The sequence below is a fragment of the Hemiscyllium ocellatum genome, chromosome 36 (assembly GCF_020745735.1).
Source record: "Hemiscyllium ocellatum isolate sHemOce1 chromosome 36, sHemOce1.pat.X.cur, whole genome shotgun sequence".
In the NCBI taxonomy this organism is placed as follows: domain Eukaryota; kingdom Metazoa; phylum Chordata; class Chondrichthyes; order Orectolobiformes; family Hemiscylliidae; genus Hemiscyllium; species Hemiscyllium ocellatum.
In genome coordinates this window covers 31,616,482-31,632,630 of record NC_083436.1, presented here as the reverse complement: position 1 = coordinate 31,632,630, position 16,149 = coordinate 31,616,482, and the positions used below count along the sequence as shown (strand labels likewise).

The window sequence follows — 16,149 nt, the reverse complement described above, 5'->3', positions numbered from 1 at the left end:
AGTGGAAACATTTTTTATGTCAATCCTACCAAATCCTTTCATAATCTTAAAGATTTGTATCATTGCTCCCCATTAATCGTCTCTCTTATACTAAGAGAGGCCTAGCCTGGTCAATTATTCTTGATACAGTTTGAACAAAAGCACACAATTACAGCACAATTATATTTTATTCAAAAAAGACTTAACATCAGTTACAGTCATACATAATATTCAAAATAAGTTATTGTGTAACAATCTTTTTCCTTAAATGAAACACATTCCTTTAAAGCTCCAGTACTAAAATTGATCAAGTGCAAAAGAATGCATGTAACATCATTAATATAACGAGATTGTATCGCACTAATTTCGTTTAATTAATCTTGAAGAATTTGTGGGCAACAAGAATTATATTAATAAAGGAGACATTTCAAGCAGTCACCAACAACAGGAAATATATTCTCCAGTTGATCTAGAAATTAAACTCAAAGCTAAACACACTGTTTTTCAAAACAGAGGAAACAATGCAGAATGATCAATTTCCTGCTGACATCAACTTATTTAGTTCACATTTACTAACCACTTGTTAAATAATAATGTAAGCATAATTCCAGAGGGTGATAGAACCGGTCTTGAGAAGTGACAGGTGATGGTCTAACCAGGGGTCACTATGCCTCAGCTGAGGAGTGAGGTCGAGAAGATGGGACCTTCGTGGTGACTTAAGCTGGAATGGAAATCGAACCAGTGTTGTTGGCATCACTCTGCATTACAAACCAATCAATCATTCAGGCCAACTGAGCTAACCAGTCCTCCATTGTTAAAAATAATGGTCCAAGACATTCGACGTCAGACCTTCGGATGACCATCCTCCAAGGCAGACTTCGGGACAGGCAGCAGCGAAAAGTGGCTGAGCAGAGGATGATAACTAAGTTCGGTACCCATAGGGAGGGCCTCAACCTGGACCTGGGGTTCATGTCAAATTATAGGTGACCATCATTCCACTATACACACACACTCACAGGCACTCCTATACACATGGACACCCACACACACCCTTACAGACACACACACTCCCACGCTCACACATGCACCCCCTCACAGACGTAAGATGCTCTGCATTCACTACACACACATACACTTTCTCACACCCCAGACAGACAGACACACACACACATAGACAGACAAAGACCCACATGCACACATATATTTTGTGGGGTGAATTTGTATTTGCAGGGTTACATTGTACTTTGCTCAAAAACTGTATGCATTCATGTAGAACTCTGTTATCTCACTTTTTATATTAGAATCAATCTAAACATCAGGTCATAGACAGAGAACACAGGGGGCTAACACCTTCAAAATATTGTCTAGCTATCACCATTGTTAACAGCTAATCCGAGAATGCAACTTTTTTAAAAAAGGTTTTGTGATTTACACATGAAGGAAGTGAAACTATCACTGTATTCTAACAGATGAAAGGCTTAACAGACAATCAATTTTTCAATGTATAATTTCAGTTACATCACACTGTAAATTTTTGCTATAAATTCTGTGTATTAGGATTGAGCCCTCCACTAATCACCTGGTGAAGAGCAATGCTTCGAAAGCTAGTGTGCTTCCAATTAAACCTGTTGGACTATAACCTGGGTGTTGTGTGATTTTTAACATTGTTAAAAGTGGGCTGTTGATATAGGTATGTCACAAGAAATCTTTAATAGTGCAAATGCCAGCACAATTGGCCTTCCTTCCTTTCTCTCAGTACCAGCTATGCTCCCATGTTTATTACCTTCTATGTTCTTCCCCACTCATTAAACTGACCTGAATCCTTTTGCAGCTTCTTTTGTCCTCCTGAATGCTTACTTTCCTTACATCCGAAGTTTACTGGCAATGGAAATTTTCCATTGCCAGTAAACTTCGGATGCATTACATTCCAGGCAAAAGTGAGGACTGCAGATGCTGGAAACCAGAGTCTAGATTAGAGTGGTGCTGGAAAAGCACAGTGGGTCAGGCAGCATCCGAGGTGCAGAAAACATCGATTTTCCCGCTCCTTGGATGCTGCCTGACCTGCTGTGCTTTTCCAGCACCACTCTAATCTAGACTCTGCATTACACTCCATCCCATCATCAATACAGATTGTAGATATCTGAAAGACAATCATTGATTCTTGTGATATGAGTAGTTGCAGTGTGTTTACCAGCCTGTTTATTCCTACTGTTTTCTCTCAGTAACCAATCTCCAATTGTGCTAATATATTACTCCATTCAATTTGCTGTTTTAGCCAATATCTTAAATACTTGTGAAAATCCAAATAAACTGTATCTAATGGTTCGTCCTTATCCATTCTATTAGTTACAACATTAACCAAAACAATCGGATGAATTAGTCAAAACAGGATTTCATTTTCATAAATCTGTGTTGACTTCCTAAATGCTTGTGGGATAAACCTAAATTAGGCCTTTTTGTAATTACAGTGAGAGCACCAATGTTGGTGAAGCTTTGTTATCATGACCCTTATAATAGATTTAACACTTGTTACTACTAAAATAAGGCTAAGTGGCCTTTGTACCGTTTCTTTTTTCTCTTGCTGTTTTCTGGTGCATTGGAGTTACATTTCCTACCTTGCAAACAGGGGGAGTTCTAGGAGTTCAAAGCCTATATATCAACACTTCCATTGTCTTCTTTTTCTCTAGACCATTGGGTCCAGTGCATTTGTTTTTATTTCCATAAATTTTTTCAGCAGCCCTGTTCCCGACTGAACCTGATCACTATATGTTCCTCACCTTCACCAAACCTTTGGTTCCCTATTACATCCAGAATATTTTTTGCATGTTTCACACTGAAGATAAATAAAAATCATTTGTTTAATGTCAGTACCATTTCCTTATTCCCTCTAATTTGTCCTGTCTCTGCCACAAAGGAACCCAACATACTCTTGAGAAACTCTTTTTGGATACATATAGAATCTTTTACAATCTATTTTTGTACCCCTAGCTAGTTTACTTTCCTATTTATCTTTACCATTTTTGGTCATCCTTTAATGAATTTTCAAACTTTCAAATTCTGAAACTAACTACTTTTTGCAATGTTATTAGTCTCTTCCTTGAATATCACATTTGCTTTTTTTTGTTAGCTACAGATGATTCATTTTTGCCGTGGAGTTTTTATTTCACAAAGGAATGTATGTTCATTGTGAATTCATTTTTGTGTAATTGTCTACGTATGTTCATATCTTTTAACTTCCCAATTTATGTTAGCCTCAATCGAAATAGCTTGCTTTGTTCAGATTAAAGGCAATAGTTTTAGGTTCACTAACTGCCTACAGAATTCTTATATATTATGGTGACTCTTCCCTGTATGTTCCTTTACTACATTTAACACTGTTTAACTGTACAACAATAAATTTAAATTAGGTCTTTCTGTAATTACAGTGATAGCACCAATGCTGGTGCAGCAATGTGTAAAATTGGCAGGCATAGCTGCAGCAGAATTTCACAACTCACAGATGCCCACATTGGACTATTTGATAGCCATTCACCCATGCCAAAGGGATTTTAGTGCCACCCACACCAGCCACATAGAGGCAGCATGTATCTGGCTCAGTGACACCACACCTGACAAATTTGCTTTTAATGTTTATGGAAAATGAAATTTTATAAGCTAAATATTCACAGAAATGGAAACAATATTAAAAAAAAACAAAAAACAAATAAATTGTAGCACCTTATGTCAAACACTTATACAATATACATTTTGACTACCACCTGGATATTGAAGGAAGATTAATTCACTAGAAAAGTAAAGATGCAAGTAGTTTAAAAAGGACAAGTTTGGAGTAGTTCCAGTCTTATGAGCTAATCTTTGCACATGACCTACATCAATGTATGGAAGTTACTGGCATTGGTAACTATTCAGATACCTGCCGAAAATAGGTGTTGGTAACTTCAACATGCAAGTCAGAAGTTCAACACTTGTTTGGATATGACTGTGATAGAGGGGACAATGTTCAGTGGAGCAGATGCCAGGTCTGATCCATTCAGCATCTTTGAGTGATTACCACCTCTACTGTTGGGGTGGTGGTCGTTATTTCTTTCTGATAAATTTCTCGAGCAATTTCTTGACTGAAACTGATAACCATTTGTTCCTCATTCTCACCAGAACCTTGGTTCCCCATTACATCTGGAATTGGGAAGAACAGTCAAAATCAGATTTTGCATTCTGGCAGGCAAATTTCAATTCACCTTCACTCACACTCAAAAGTGCAGCCCAATTAACAGACTCCAAGTGACAGCTTTATATTCGTGGTTAGAAATCTTGGTCCTTTTTGGTAAAGAGGTCATGGAGAATCCATGAGGTTTCGTAGAACTTAGTATGATCTCCAGCAAATATTTAACTCGGTGCAAGATTAAGTTCAAACCACTGCTAGTTGTACCATTTCCTTGATGTTCTTTCATTGACAAGCAGGGGCCTTAGCATCTTGAACCACATAGAATGCGTAGGAAAGAGCAGGGAGAACAATCGGTTTTCCTGGTTGTAGCACTTTCCCAGTGATAATTGGCAATGTCGTCCTGTCCACCATTTTGAGAAGCTTGCCGTTGAGTTGAACAGACCTAAGAATCAGACATAAGTTTTGATTTCTCATGCGGTGCACTTGCCTATTGCACTTGCCCCCTTCTGACAAATTGGACTAAATTTCACCGTCTCATGAAGACTATGGGAATTACATGCACAATGCCATTGGATTATTCTCAAAGATTCTTCAGTTATAGAGTCATAGATTCATAGAGATGTATATCATGGAAACAGACCCTTCTGTCCAACCTGTCCATGCTGACCAGATATCCCAACCCAATCTAGGTCCCACCTGCCAGCACCCGGCTCATATCCCTCCAAATCCTTCCTATTCATATACCCATCCAAATGCCTCTTAAATGTTGCAATTGTACCAGCCTCCACCACATCCTCTGGCAGCTCATTCCATGCACGTACCACCCTCTGTGTGAAAAAGTTGCCCCTGAGGTCTCTTTTATATCTTTCCCCTCTCACCCTAAACTTTTGCCCTCTAGTTCTGGACTCCCCAACCCCAGGGAAAAGACTTTGTCTATTTATTCTATCCATACCCCTCATAATTTTGTAAACCTCTATAAGGTCACCCCTCAGCCTCTGACGCTCCAGGGAAAACAGCCCCAGCCTGTTCAGCCTCTCCCTATAGCTCAAATCTTCCAACCCTGGCAACATCCTTGTCAATCTTTTCTGAACCCTTTCAAGTTTTACAACATCTGTCTAATAGGAAGGAGACCAGAATTGCAAGCAATATTCCAACAGTGGCCTAACCAATGTCCTGTACAGCCGCAACATGACCTCCCAACCCCTGTACTCAACACTCTGACCAATAAAGCAAAGCATACCAAACGCTTTATTCACTATCCTATCTACCTGCGACTCCACTTTCACAGAGCTATGAACCTGCAATCCAAGGTCTCTTTGTTCAGCAACACTCCCTAGGACCTTACCATTAAGTGTATAAGTACTGCTAAGATTTGCTTTCCCAAAATGCAGCACCTCGCAATTATCTGAATTAAACTCCATCTGCCACTTCTCAGCTCATTGGCCCATCTGGTCCAGATCCTGTTGTAATCTGAGGTAACCCTCTTCGCTGTCCACTACACCTCCAATTTTGGTGTCATCTGCAAACTTACTAACTGTACCTCTTATGCTCGCATCCAAATCATTTATGTAAATGACAAAAAGTAGAGGGCCCAGCACCGATCCTTGTGGCACTCAACTGGTCACAGGCCTCCAGTCTGAAAAACAACCCTCCACCACCACCATCTGTCTTCTACCTTGGAGCAAGTTCTGTATCCAAATGGCTAGTTCTCACTGTTTTCCATGAGATCTAACCTTGCTAATCAGTCTCCCATGGGGAACCTTGTCGAATGCCTTACTGGAGTCCATATAGACCATATCTACTGCTCTGCCCTCATCAATCTTCTTTGTTACTTCTTCAAAAAACTCAAACAAATTTGTGAGACATGATTTCCCACGCAAAAAGCCATGTTCACTATCCCTAATCAGTCCTTGCCTTTCCAAATACATGTACATCCTGTCTCTCAGGATTCCCTTCAACAACTTGTCCACCACTGAGGTCAGGCTCACTGGTCTGTAGTTCCCTGGCTTGTCCTTACCACCGTTCTTAAACAGTGCGTCACGTTTGCCAACCTCCAGTCTTCTGGCACCTCACCTGTGACTATTGATGATTCAAATATCTCAGCAATAGGCCCGGCAATCACTTCTCTAGCTTCCCACAGAGTTCTCGGGTACACCTGATCAGGCCCTGGGGATTTATCCACCCTTAACCGTTTCAAGACATCCAGCACTTCCTCCTCTGTAATCTGGACATTTTGGAAGATGTCACATCTATTTCCCTACAGTCTATATCTTCCATATCCTTTTCCACAGTAAATACTGATGCAAAATATTCATTTAGAATCTCCCCCATTTTCTGTGGCTCTACACAAATCCGCCTTACTGATCTTTGAGCAGAAAGTGAGGACTGCAGATGTTGGAGATCAGAGCTGAAAATATGTTGCTGGAAAAGCGCAGCAGGTTAGTAGCATCCAAGGAGCAGGAGAATCGACATTTCGGGCATGAGCCCGAAGAAGGGCTCATGCCCGAAATGTCAATTTCCCTGCTCCTTGGATGCTGCCTGACCTGCTGCGCTTTTCCAGCAACACATTTTCAGCTCTGATCTTTGAGGGGCCCATTTCTCTCCCTAGTTACCCTTTTGTCCTTAATATATTTAACTAGGAAGTGGTGACACCCACACATGGACTAATCCACTTGGAAGAAAAAGTGTCACCCTTCCTTCCGATCAAGAGCCAACATCATGGACGGGGGGACACTCAATTACAATCTACAGCAGCTGCCCCAACACAGCTATGCAGTAGCCAGACCTCGCTCCTCGAATCTTTCAGACATCTCAACTGTATTCCAGCCTCTACTCTTGATAGATTTTCCTGCACAATCATCTCACAGTTTTTCTTTTATCTGCCAGTCTCACCCACTAAGTCCTTCACTTTCCCAGATTCTGGTACTCTGTGTCCTGGAAACTGTGTGGATGCTTCTCTCAAGGCTGCAGGCCAGGACATACACCTCCAAATAGGAGCCTGGGGAAGCAAGGTCTATTGCAACTGATGCAGACATCACAGCAGAGATCAAACACTGGTGACATTAAACACAAGTAATTAATACCTTGGGGTGACTGATATTATGAATGTACCGACTTTAAATGGGGCTGTTTTAAAAATAAATGTTGCAAGTACGCCCACCCAGAGTGTCCAAGGGGCCTATATTTACTTGCTTTCTCATTAACTGAATTATAATTAGTTCCTCCCACACCACAAAAAACGATGAGCAGGAACACAGAAACTATCAATTTTATAAATTACGATAACACTTTTGCAGTTTGTCCGCCACACAACAGATAGAGTCTCAGGAGCTAGAACATCTACTTGGTCCTGACAGTTGTATTCATGCCTCTGAATTAAGTTAATGGATATAAGACCCACTGCTGGATTTGAGCAGATAGTCGAGATGGAGAGTATGGTGCAGAGGGAATGCTGCACAGCTACTTCAGATGTCGTGAAAAAATTCTAATGCTGCTATTTAAAGAAAACGAAGGATAGTCTCTCTGTATCCTGATTATTTTTATCCTTACAGCTATGGCTTGGTTATGTAGCCCGTCTCTAATTGTGGCCTTTTGTAATATGCAAATTCATTGTTGCATTTTCCCCCATTTAAACTTCAAAAGCACTTCACTGGTTGATGGCCAGAAGGTACAATGCAAGCAATAGCAGCTGGACTCAAATCTGTCTGAACCAGGATTACACGGTGATGGTGGGGTTTGGGTGGTTAGGAGGCAGTGAGGGAAGGATCATGGTGGGGTTGCAGTGGTAATGGTAATGGGGCAGGTAATGGAAATGCTTTCCATAGAAATGACACATAGTTTGACCTCTTCAAGCAGTTTGTGAAAGTGAAATAAAATGCGGAACATTGGCTCAATGCAGATCATCATAAATTCTTTGAGATAACTAGTCACTGAATTTGTTAAACGCCAAAGGTGTACTTACTGTGAATATAATCCTCTGCTACTGTCACCAGGTTGAAGCAAGTACTGAATAGTTTTGTTGAACAAAGAGCAGCAAAGGAGAATGTGTTTGTCTTGGTCACTCAGGTTTAAAGCAAACATCGTTACTGATCCCTTTCGATAGATGTAACTGGAAGTGGAGAAAGATGAATTAGTATTATTGTCGATAATCATTAATCAAGTTCTTCAGTTGATCCTCCCAATACTACGTGTGCACTCAAATTCCATGCTGAGTATTAGTACATGTGGAGGTCCCAGTGTTGGACTGGGTGGATAAGGTCAGAAGTCACACAACACCAGGTTATCGTCCAACAAGTTTATTTGAAATCACAAGCTTTCAGAGTGCTGTTCCTTCATCAGGTAAAGTTCACCCGACTTCACCTGACAAAGGAGTGGCATTCCGAAAGCTTGTGATTTCAAATAAAACTGTTGGACTATATCTGGTGCCATGTGACTTCTGAGTATTAATAAGCTATTGTCAATGCCTTATTTACAAAATCATTCACTCCTTGAGCATATTATTCTGGGTACTAGCTAATGAAAAACACACACACACACACACACACATACAAAACAGGCAGATATTTCATGGAGGTAGGGTTTCAGTTAGGTCAGTTGGCTGGACAGCTGATTTGTAATGCAGACTGGCGCCAACGCTGCCGGTTCAATTCCCAGATCACCTGAGGTCACTGTGAAGGTCCCACCTTCTCAATCTTTCCCCTTGCCTAAGGCTGATGGTCAGATTAAACTCTCTCTTTAATGAAAGAGCAGCCCTCTTGTCTATGGCAACATTATTTATTGGAGGTGACAGAGACCTTTTTCTTTATTCACAGGAAGAGGGCATCACTGGCTATGCCAGCATTTAGTGCCCATCCCTAATTGGCTAGTAAAAGCCAATCACTTGTGGGTCTGGAGTCACAAGTAGGCCACACCAGGTAAGGATGGCAGATTTGCTTCCCGAAAGGACATGAGTGCACCTGGTAGGATTTTCTGATAATCAGCAATGGATTCAGGTCATCTTAATTGAGCTCAAGTTCCACTATCTGTCATGGCAGGATTCAAACCTAGATCCCCCGAACACTACCTGGGTCTCTGGATTAGCTATCCAGCATAATACCACTAGACCGTCACCTCCCCTAACTAATTGTCTTTTAGAATCCTGTGTCATTTTCTCATTAAGTACAACTGAGCAGCGTTAGGCTTTCTCTGCCATCAAGGATGTTGGGAGCAGAGGTCCCAGTGCCAAGACTACTTCCTGATAGAGGCCAACAGCTCCACTGGGTATTGGTGGCTGCTGCTGGTAATGCACCAGTGCGGGCACAGGGTCACCAATGGACCCAGGCACAGGAAAGTGATGAGAATAGCAAATGGCTGTCCTCCATGATGCAGGTTCCTTGGTCAGGTACTGAGTGCCTGTACATGAAGGACCTTCAGAAGCCTACGAGCATTACTGACTGAGTCTGCTGCCTGCCGAAGTCCAGCAGTGATGGGATGAGGAAGTAACTGGGCATTGAGGCCCTCAACTGTCAACAGTGGGAAAGCCAGATAGCTGAGTTATGTTGGACTTAATCAGTGTTGAGATTGAATGGAGGCAGGGTCCCCATGCATCACCAAGCTCAATACAGCAGGGGCAGGGAATTCTGCCCATATTCCCACTGCAAAATGATTGCACGTTTCCTTTGAAGAATTTTATTTGCAGCCTATTTAGAAAACAAGAAAATAGCAAAACATCACACTGCTGTGACTTTAGTCCCAGCAATTGTATTTCAAAATGAGACAATTTAATCTCACTCTTTGGAATAAAAAAAAGCACAAAACAAATAATTCTTAGATGGACTTCTGCCCAGATTTATGCCATTAAAATTAAATTGGAAATATAAGTGTCTATTGCACTACTTTCTTATCACACAAATAAGAGAGGCACATGGTATGAAGCTTGGCAAAGGCTGAATGATGTTATTGTAGAAATAATTAGTCTGGTCCTTTAGACATTAATGGAAGTATTAATACATTCATTTTATACAGTTAACCTTTAAATTCAAAGAACTTAATAAATTATGTTTATCAATAGACATTCTGTAGTGTAAACACTGAGTATTGCTGAAAAAGGTCACATTTTGTCAAGCTTTCGTCTTGCACTCATCAGAACATTCACAAGAATAAAATTGTAAAATGAGAACAAAATTTTATATTGTGTGAGCATAGACTGCTGATTGGTTGGAAAAGGGACTCTGATTGGAAGAGATGTTGCCACAGAGTAGGTTAGATTATGACTGCCTCAATTTTAAAAAAACTGAAATCAGATAGGTCGATTCTGATTGGTCAAGGCACTGCCCTGACAAATGAACTATAGATCGGCCGTCAATTATTTTGTTAATTTGATACACGTGTAATGTGTGTTCATGTTCTTTCTGTCATAGGCATATATTTCTAACATATATTGTGCATGTACACATGTACCATTGCAATTACACCGTTCTGCCATAATAGGTCACTTTCATACCTTCCACCAAGCATGTTAAGGTTATACAGAAGTGTATTACTAGTTAATTAATTCAATATGAAATTAGAATATAAAATTGAAGCACAGCAAAATGTTCACATGAAATTACATCTGCATGTTGTGGTTTAATTATTTGTGTTCTCTAAATTACACACAATCTAAATCATGAACTCGGTTTGGACGTGTCATTAACAAATTTGTGGGGGTTCAGAGTAAGTCTTGGGCATTGATAGAGCCTATCAGAAGGGTTGAAGAAAAGGGAATTGTTAGAGGATTTCTAGCAGGAAAAGAAGAAATATTGAATGGGGTGCCCTGGAAGGATAGCATATAGGCCACAGTTGCAACTAATTTTGGAATGTAATAATCCAAATGTCAGGAAGAAAGTTCATGCTATGCTAACTTGGAACACTTATCTATAATTTCTTCTCCCCCTACAATTTCACTTCAGGTCACAAAGCTTCAGATAATTACAGATAAATCTTCCAAGTAACAGTATGACATTTCTTTTTGACCTTTATCAGAATTATTACAATCCACATTACCCACGTCTTAAAACTTAAAAGTAAATGCCAAAATTGTTTCAACATCATTAAAAAAATGTAGGGCTCCAACTTTTTATTTTTTTGCGTTAACAATTAACTCCAACTCACAACAATGCTGGACAGCTAAAATTTTGGTCTGTCCTTTGCTTTTACTGTTTTACAAGAAAACCTAAACTTTTTTAAACAAATGAATTTCAAATTGAACAGGAAAACTCAACTGAACAGATCTGTGTTTGAATTACAGTTTTTGATTGGACTGCACCTTCCTTCCACTTTATAACAGGGAATACATTTTAAAAATATCCCATTGACTGCAAAGTGTTTTGGGGCAACATGAGATTAAGAAAGCTGCTACATCAAATACAAATCGATCTTTCTGATTCAGGATGTTAAAAGAAAACAAGAGCCTAAGGATGTCTAGGCCAAAATTCTCTCTTCAACCAGTTCCATCACCAAGAATAGATTAGTTGTTTCTTCTTTTTTTTTGTGTGGGGCAGTGTTATGGACAAAATAGCTGCCACAAAGAATTTACTTGACATTGAACTATTCTAAAATGGGTCAGACAGGATAGCATGATTTCTAAATCCAATTTCTTGTCTTCATCAGCAAAAATGTTTTTGAAGTGGAAACTGAAATAGCATCCTATTTAGCAGCCAAATACTATCAATTTGCAAGCTCTCCATGAGGTATATATGGCAAGACTTCCTCTCTGCTCCTTAGCATATATTGAATGCTTTGTTTTAATAAAACCTCCATATCTTCAATTCAAAATTACTGGGGTCTTAAGTTGAAGGTTTGCTAAATCTTTTATTTTTCACTTAACACATCATTGAATTCTTTATGAAAAGAGTGCATTCATAATGGATTAAAACTACATGTAGAAGTCAATTTAGAAAACAAAACAAGAAGTCATTGCACCATTTATAAATGATGCTTTCGTGTTCAGTTCACTTCATTTCTAACTCAGGTGGTGTAAAAGATACAATGACACTATTTTAAAGAAGTAGACAGGCAGGATACTGGAAGAACACAGCAAGCCAGGCAGCATCAGGAAATGTAGAAGTCAATGTTTTGGGTATAACTGTTCTTCAGGACTGAGGGGGGGGGAGGGCACAGAGGGAGCTGCAGATAAAGGGAGAGGTAGGGACAGGGTAGTAAAGTGGGGATAGGTGAAGACAGGTAGAGGGAGGTAGAGGTAGAGGTAGAATGAATCCGGTTGGTGGCAGGGAGGGGGAGGGGATTGGAAGGGAGTCGGGGGATGGGGAGGGAGGTTCTGGCCAATCCTTATTCATCAACCAATCTTACCACACACAATCTTATCTAGTCGTTATCATTTTGCTGTTCGTGAGAGTCTGTGTATAGATTGGCTGTTTCCTCGATTACAATTGTGACCACACTGCCACAGCATTTCATTGTCTGGAAGGCCTTTTGGGACATCTTGGAGGTTGTGAAAGTTGCTATAGAAATTCAAGTTCTCTGTTATTGTGTGGGTATAAGATAAGGTATAAATTCTGCTCTGTTAATAAACTGAAGTGAAAGTCTGACATTGTCATCTGGGCCTTCGATCATAAGTCCATGACAGTAGCAGCAACCACTTGGTTCAATCAATAAGCATTCAAATAAAATACAAAAAATGCTCTACACCAGCATTAGGTAAGAAAAGTATTCAGGAAGGTCCTTTACCTGTTGGGGTTGGTACAGTGCATGTACACCCGTAAGGTTCCATTGTCGGCTGTGTCTTTGTACCCAGCAGATACGTTCAGTACCCTGGTGCCGACAAGTCTTTTATAAATGAGAGAAAGCCAATAATCCTGCAAAGAACAGAAAATAAAAGGTTTTTTAGGTATGTTTGTTTTAATCAGGAATTCCTAAAGATGAGGAGACAGATACTAAAACTGTAATATGCGAGACAGCCTGCAGTCAATTACAGAACCAGATTCAAGTAGATTTGACAGTTTCTTTGTATAATTGCTATGTTACAGGGCTTTTAAAGAATTTATTCACAGAAATTTGGCGTCACTAGTAAGACAACTTTTATTGCCTTTTCCAAATTGTCTGATGATTCAGCATCTTAAAATAAAACCAAATGGTTTGCTCAGCCAATTCAGTAGATAGCTAAGAGCCAGCCAATTGCCAGAAGTGGCATATATATCAGATAAGGGCATCAGATTTCCCTCCCTGAAAGATATTGGTGAACAAAACGTGTTTTCTTGAAAAATAAAACAAATAATCCAATAGTTACATAGTTGCTTTGAGGATGTGTATAGGATATAAGCAGGCAGGGAAATTAAGTTCTGAGTTTTGTAAAACAAGAGGTTCAGCTGAGCATGACTCAGATCAGATAACAACTTACTTAACTGGATTGGGGTGCTGCAGGCAAAGGTAATGGATTAACAAGGTGGAAAAGCATTTATTATGTAGAGCCATTTAACAAGATGAGGTAGCATTCAGTAAGTGAGGTAAGTTTAACAAGGTGAAAAATATTTATTATGTGAAGCCAGTTATTCATTCTGTAACAGCAGATGGCTTAATCCTTACAACTGACACTTGCTGATTGTGACGGTCACCCAATCAATATGTATGTTGCCTTATTTGGATGCTCCTCCCCGTAAAATGACTATATAGTTCATTGAGAAACTACTGTTCCAGAGGAGACCGTGAACTCATGTCCCTGTGCACATGGGCAATTGTTCTGTCTCCCTCCATGGCCTGGAATAAAGATGAAGGAAGTAAAACTATGCTGGGTTTCTGAGCGTTTTGCTTCGACTGAGGGGTGAAAACAGGATGACAGCTTGGATATTAGATTTTTGTCTCACATTTGATTAACTAAATTTAAGTTCCACAGGGACTGTGGTGGGATTTGAGCTCATGTATCTGGGGTATACATTCAAGCCTCGGATTACCATCATGACCACAATGGTGCCACATCTGTCCATTTCCTCACACAAAGCCAGCTTCAAATCACACCTTTGCAGGTTAAGAACTTAATGTAAACAAAAAATTGGAAATAAAAAAATGGTTTCAGTAAAATAACCACAAAGCAATTGGACTGTCAAAAAAAAAAGTTAACTGGTTCACCAAGAATCTTTAGAGAGAAAACCTGCTGTTTCTAATCTAACCTGGCTCTATGTAACTCCTGTGCAATACCAATGAAGTTGACTCAACTGCCTTCTGAGCTGAAAATGTGTTGCTGGTTAAAGCACAGCAGGTTAGGCAGCATCCAAGGAACAGGAAATTCGACGTTTCGGGCCAGAGCCCTTCATCAGGAATTCCTGTTCCTTGGATGCTGCCTGACCTGCTGTGCTTTAACCAGCAACACATTTTCAGCTCTGATCTCCAGCATCTGCAGACCTCACTTTTTACTCAACTGCCTTCTGAAACAGCCGAGCAAGCCACTCAATTATGCATTAAATTCTTACCCGCAGCTCAAAAAGACCACATGTTGGAAGATAACGAGAGATGAGCAATAAATGTCAGTCTTGTTAGGGACATCTGCATCCCAAGAATGAATAATTAAAAGGTTAAAATTGTGAGTGAAGTACAATGATTCTCTCCACCATATACAATTTTGATAATTCAGTGCCTTTTTTTTCCAAAGAAACACACTTTCTCTGAGATAAATAGGCACCAAATCCTGAGAGATAATATTGTTTCCCCTGTATAATCTCTTACCTCAATCATAAATATTTACCTGCCCTGCCAGATTAAATCATTTAATTTCATGTTAAATGTACTCGATAAGTAGCTCTTACTATTTTTCACTCTCTGTATAAATCAATGGAGAGCCACTAGCAATGGCAATTTAAAGCAGTTAATATAACCAGATCAGTTGTCTCTCTATTTCAATGGAAAAGCTCCTGTCTAAGTACTATATCAAGAAACAATTTACTTGGAGTTAAATAAATCTTCTTACCTTCTTAATGATGATTGAGGTGTCAGCAGCACCTCTTCATCTTTCCAAAGGGTGCACCTATGCTGTGATGTTCCCTAGATAATTATGAATTATTGCTATTTTGCAGTGTCTAGGAGCTTCATTAATTCCTGGAGCTTCTAGAGAAATTCTAGAGTGTTGACAATCCTGTTTTCATTCCCTTCCACTTAGGTCCACAGCCCACCCTTATCAGTGAAAGGGTAAAGTGGCATTCTGCGCTGGAGTGCAAGAGGTAAATTCAACAATCCTGATCTTGCAAATTGCCTGACTGCAGCAGAATATCACACCTTCAATGGCAGTATGGTAAACTGTAAATGATACACACAAACACACACACACTCCAACTACCAACTCACCCATAAAATGCTGTCTGGTTTGCAACCTGTGATAGCATTGAACATTCCAAGTCAAATGGAGAACATGCAATGAAAATTGTGAATGTTTCTAAACAGTCAGCCTGCAGCACACATAATCCTTCCTGTATTGTTCAAATCTCCACCTGTCTCAACAACCCACAAAATGGTTATTGAATGAGGATGAAATTGCCTGAATCTATTTCATAATGAAAACATATTTCTGTTCATGATTTTCCAGTCATGTCAGAGAGGACAAGGTCATAGGAAAGGAGGAAGATGTTTTAAAAGCTACACACAAGCATTGTTGGGCTCCTCCATTGCAGGGGTCGACCTGAGCTCCCGTCACGACCCATTTTAATTACCTTTCCCACTCCCTTTCCGACATGACCATCCTTGGCCTCTCCATTCCTACAGCCAATCAAACCATAAGTTGGAGGAACAACACCTCATCTTCCACCTGGACAGCCTACAGCCCAGAGGACTCAACATGGAGTTCTCCAATTTCAGATAACCTCCCTTACCATCCTGTTCAAGCCCCTCACCTTCCCTTCCATTCCTCTGATTCACCCTTCCTTCCAGTTACCAACTTGATTCATTCCTCCCATTAACCAACCAGGTCATACCTTCTACGTATGTTCACCAATCCTTACCTTACCTCACTCTCCCACCCCCTCCACCTCACCCCCTTATCTGCAACT

The 16,149-nt window shown here is 40.1% G+C and overlaps 1 protein-coding gene across 1 annotated transcript in view; it reads right to left on the bottom strand.

The window, feature by feature from the left end:
* Nucleotides 1-2,067: 2,067 nt before the first annotated feature.
* hpse (heparanase) overlaps nucleotides 2,068-16,149 on the bottom strand; it is a 38,979-nt gene continuing 24,897 nt past the window's right edge. The window contains exons 10-12 of the mRNA XM_060851351.1: nucleotides 12,848-12,975; nucleotides 8,103-8,249; nucleotides 2,068-4,583 (exon numbers count right to left, since the gene is read on the bottom strand). Coding sequence (XP_060707334.1) covers nucleotides 4,424-4,583; nucleotides 8,103-8,249; nucleotides 12,848-12,975 — 435 coding nt within the window. The 3' untranslated portion in view covers nucleotides 2,068-4,423. The remainder of the gene's footprint in view (nucleotides 4,584-8,102; nucleotides 8,250-12,847; nucleotides 12,976-16,149) is intronic.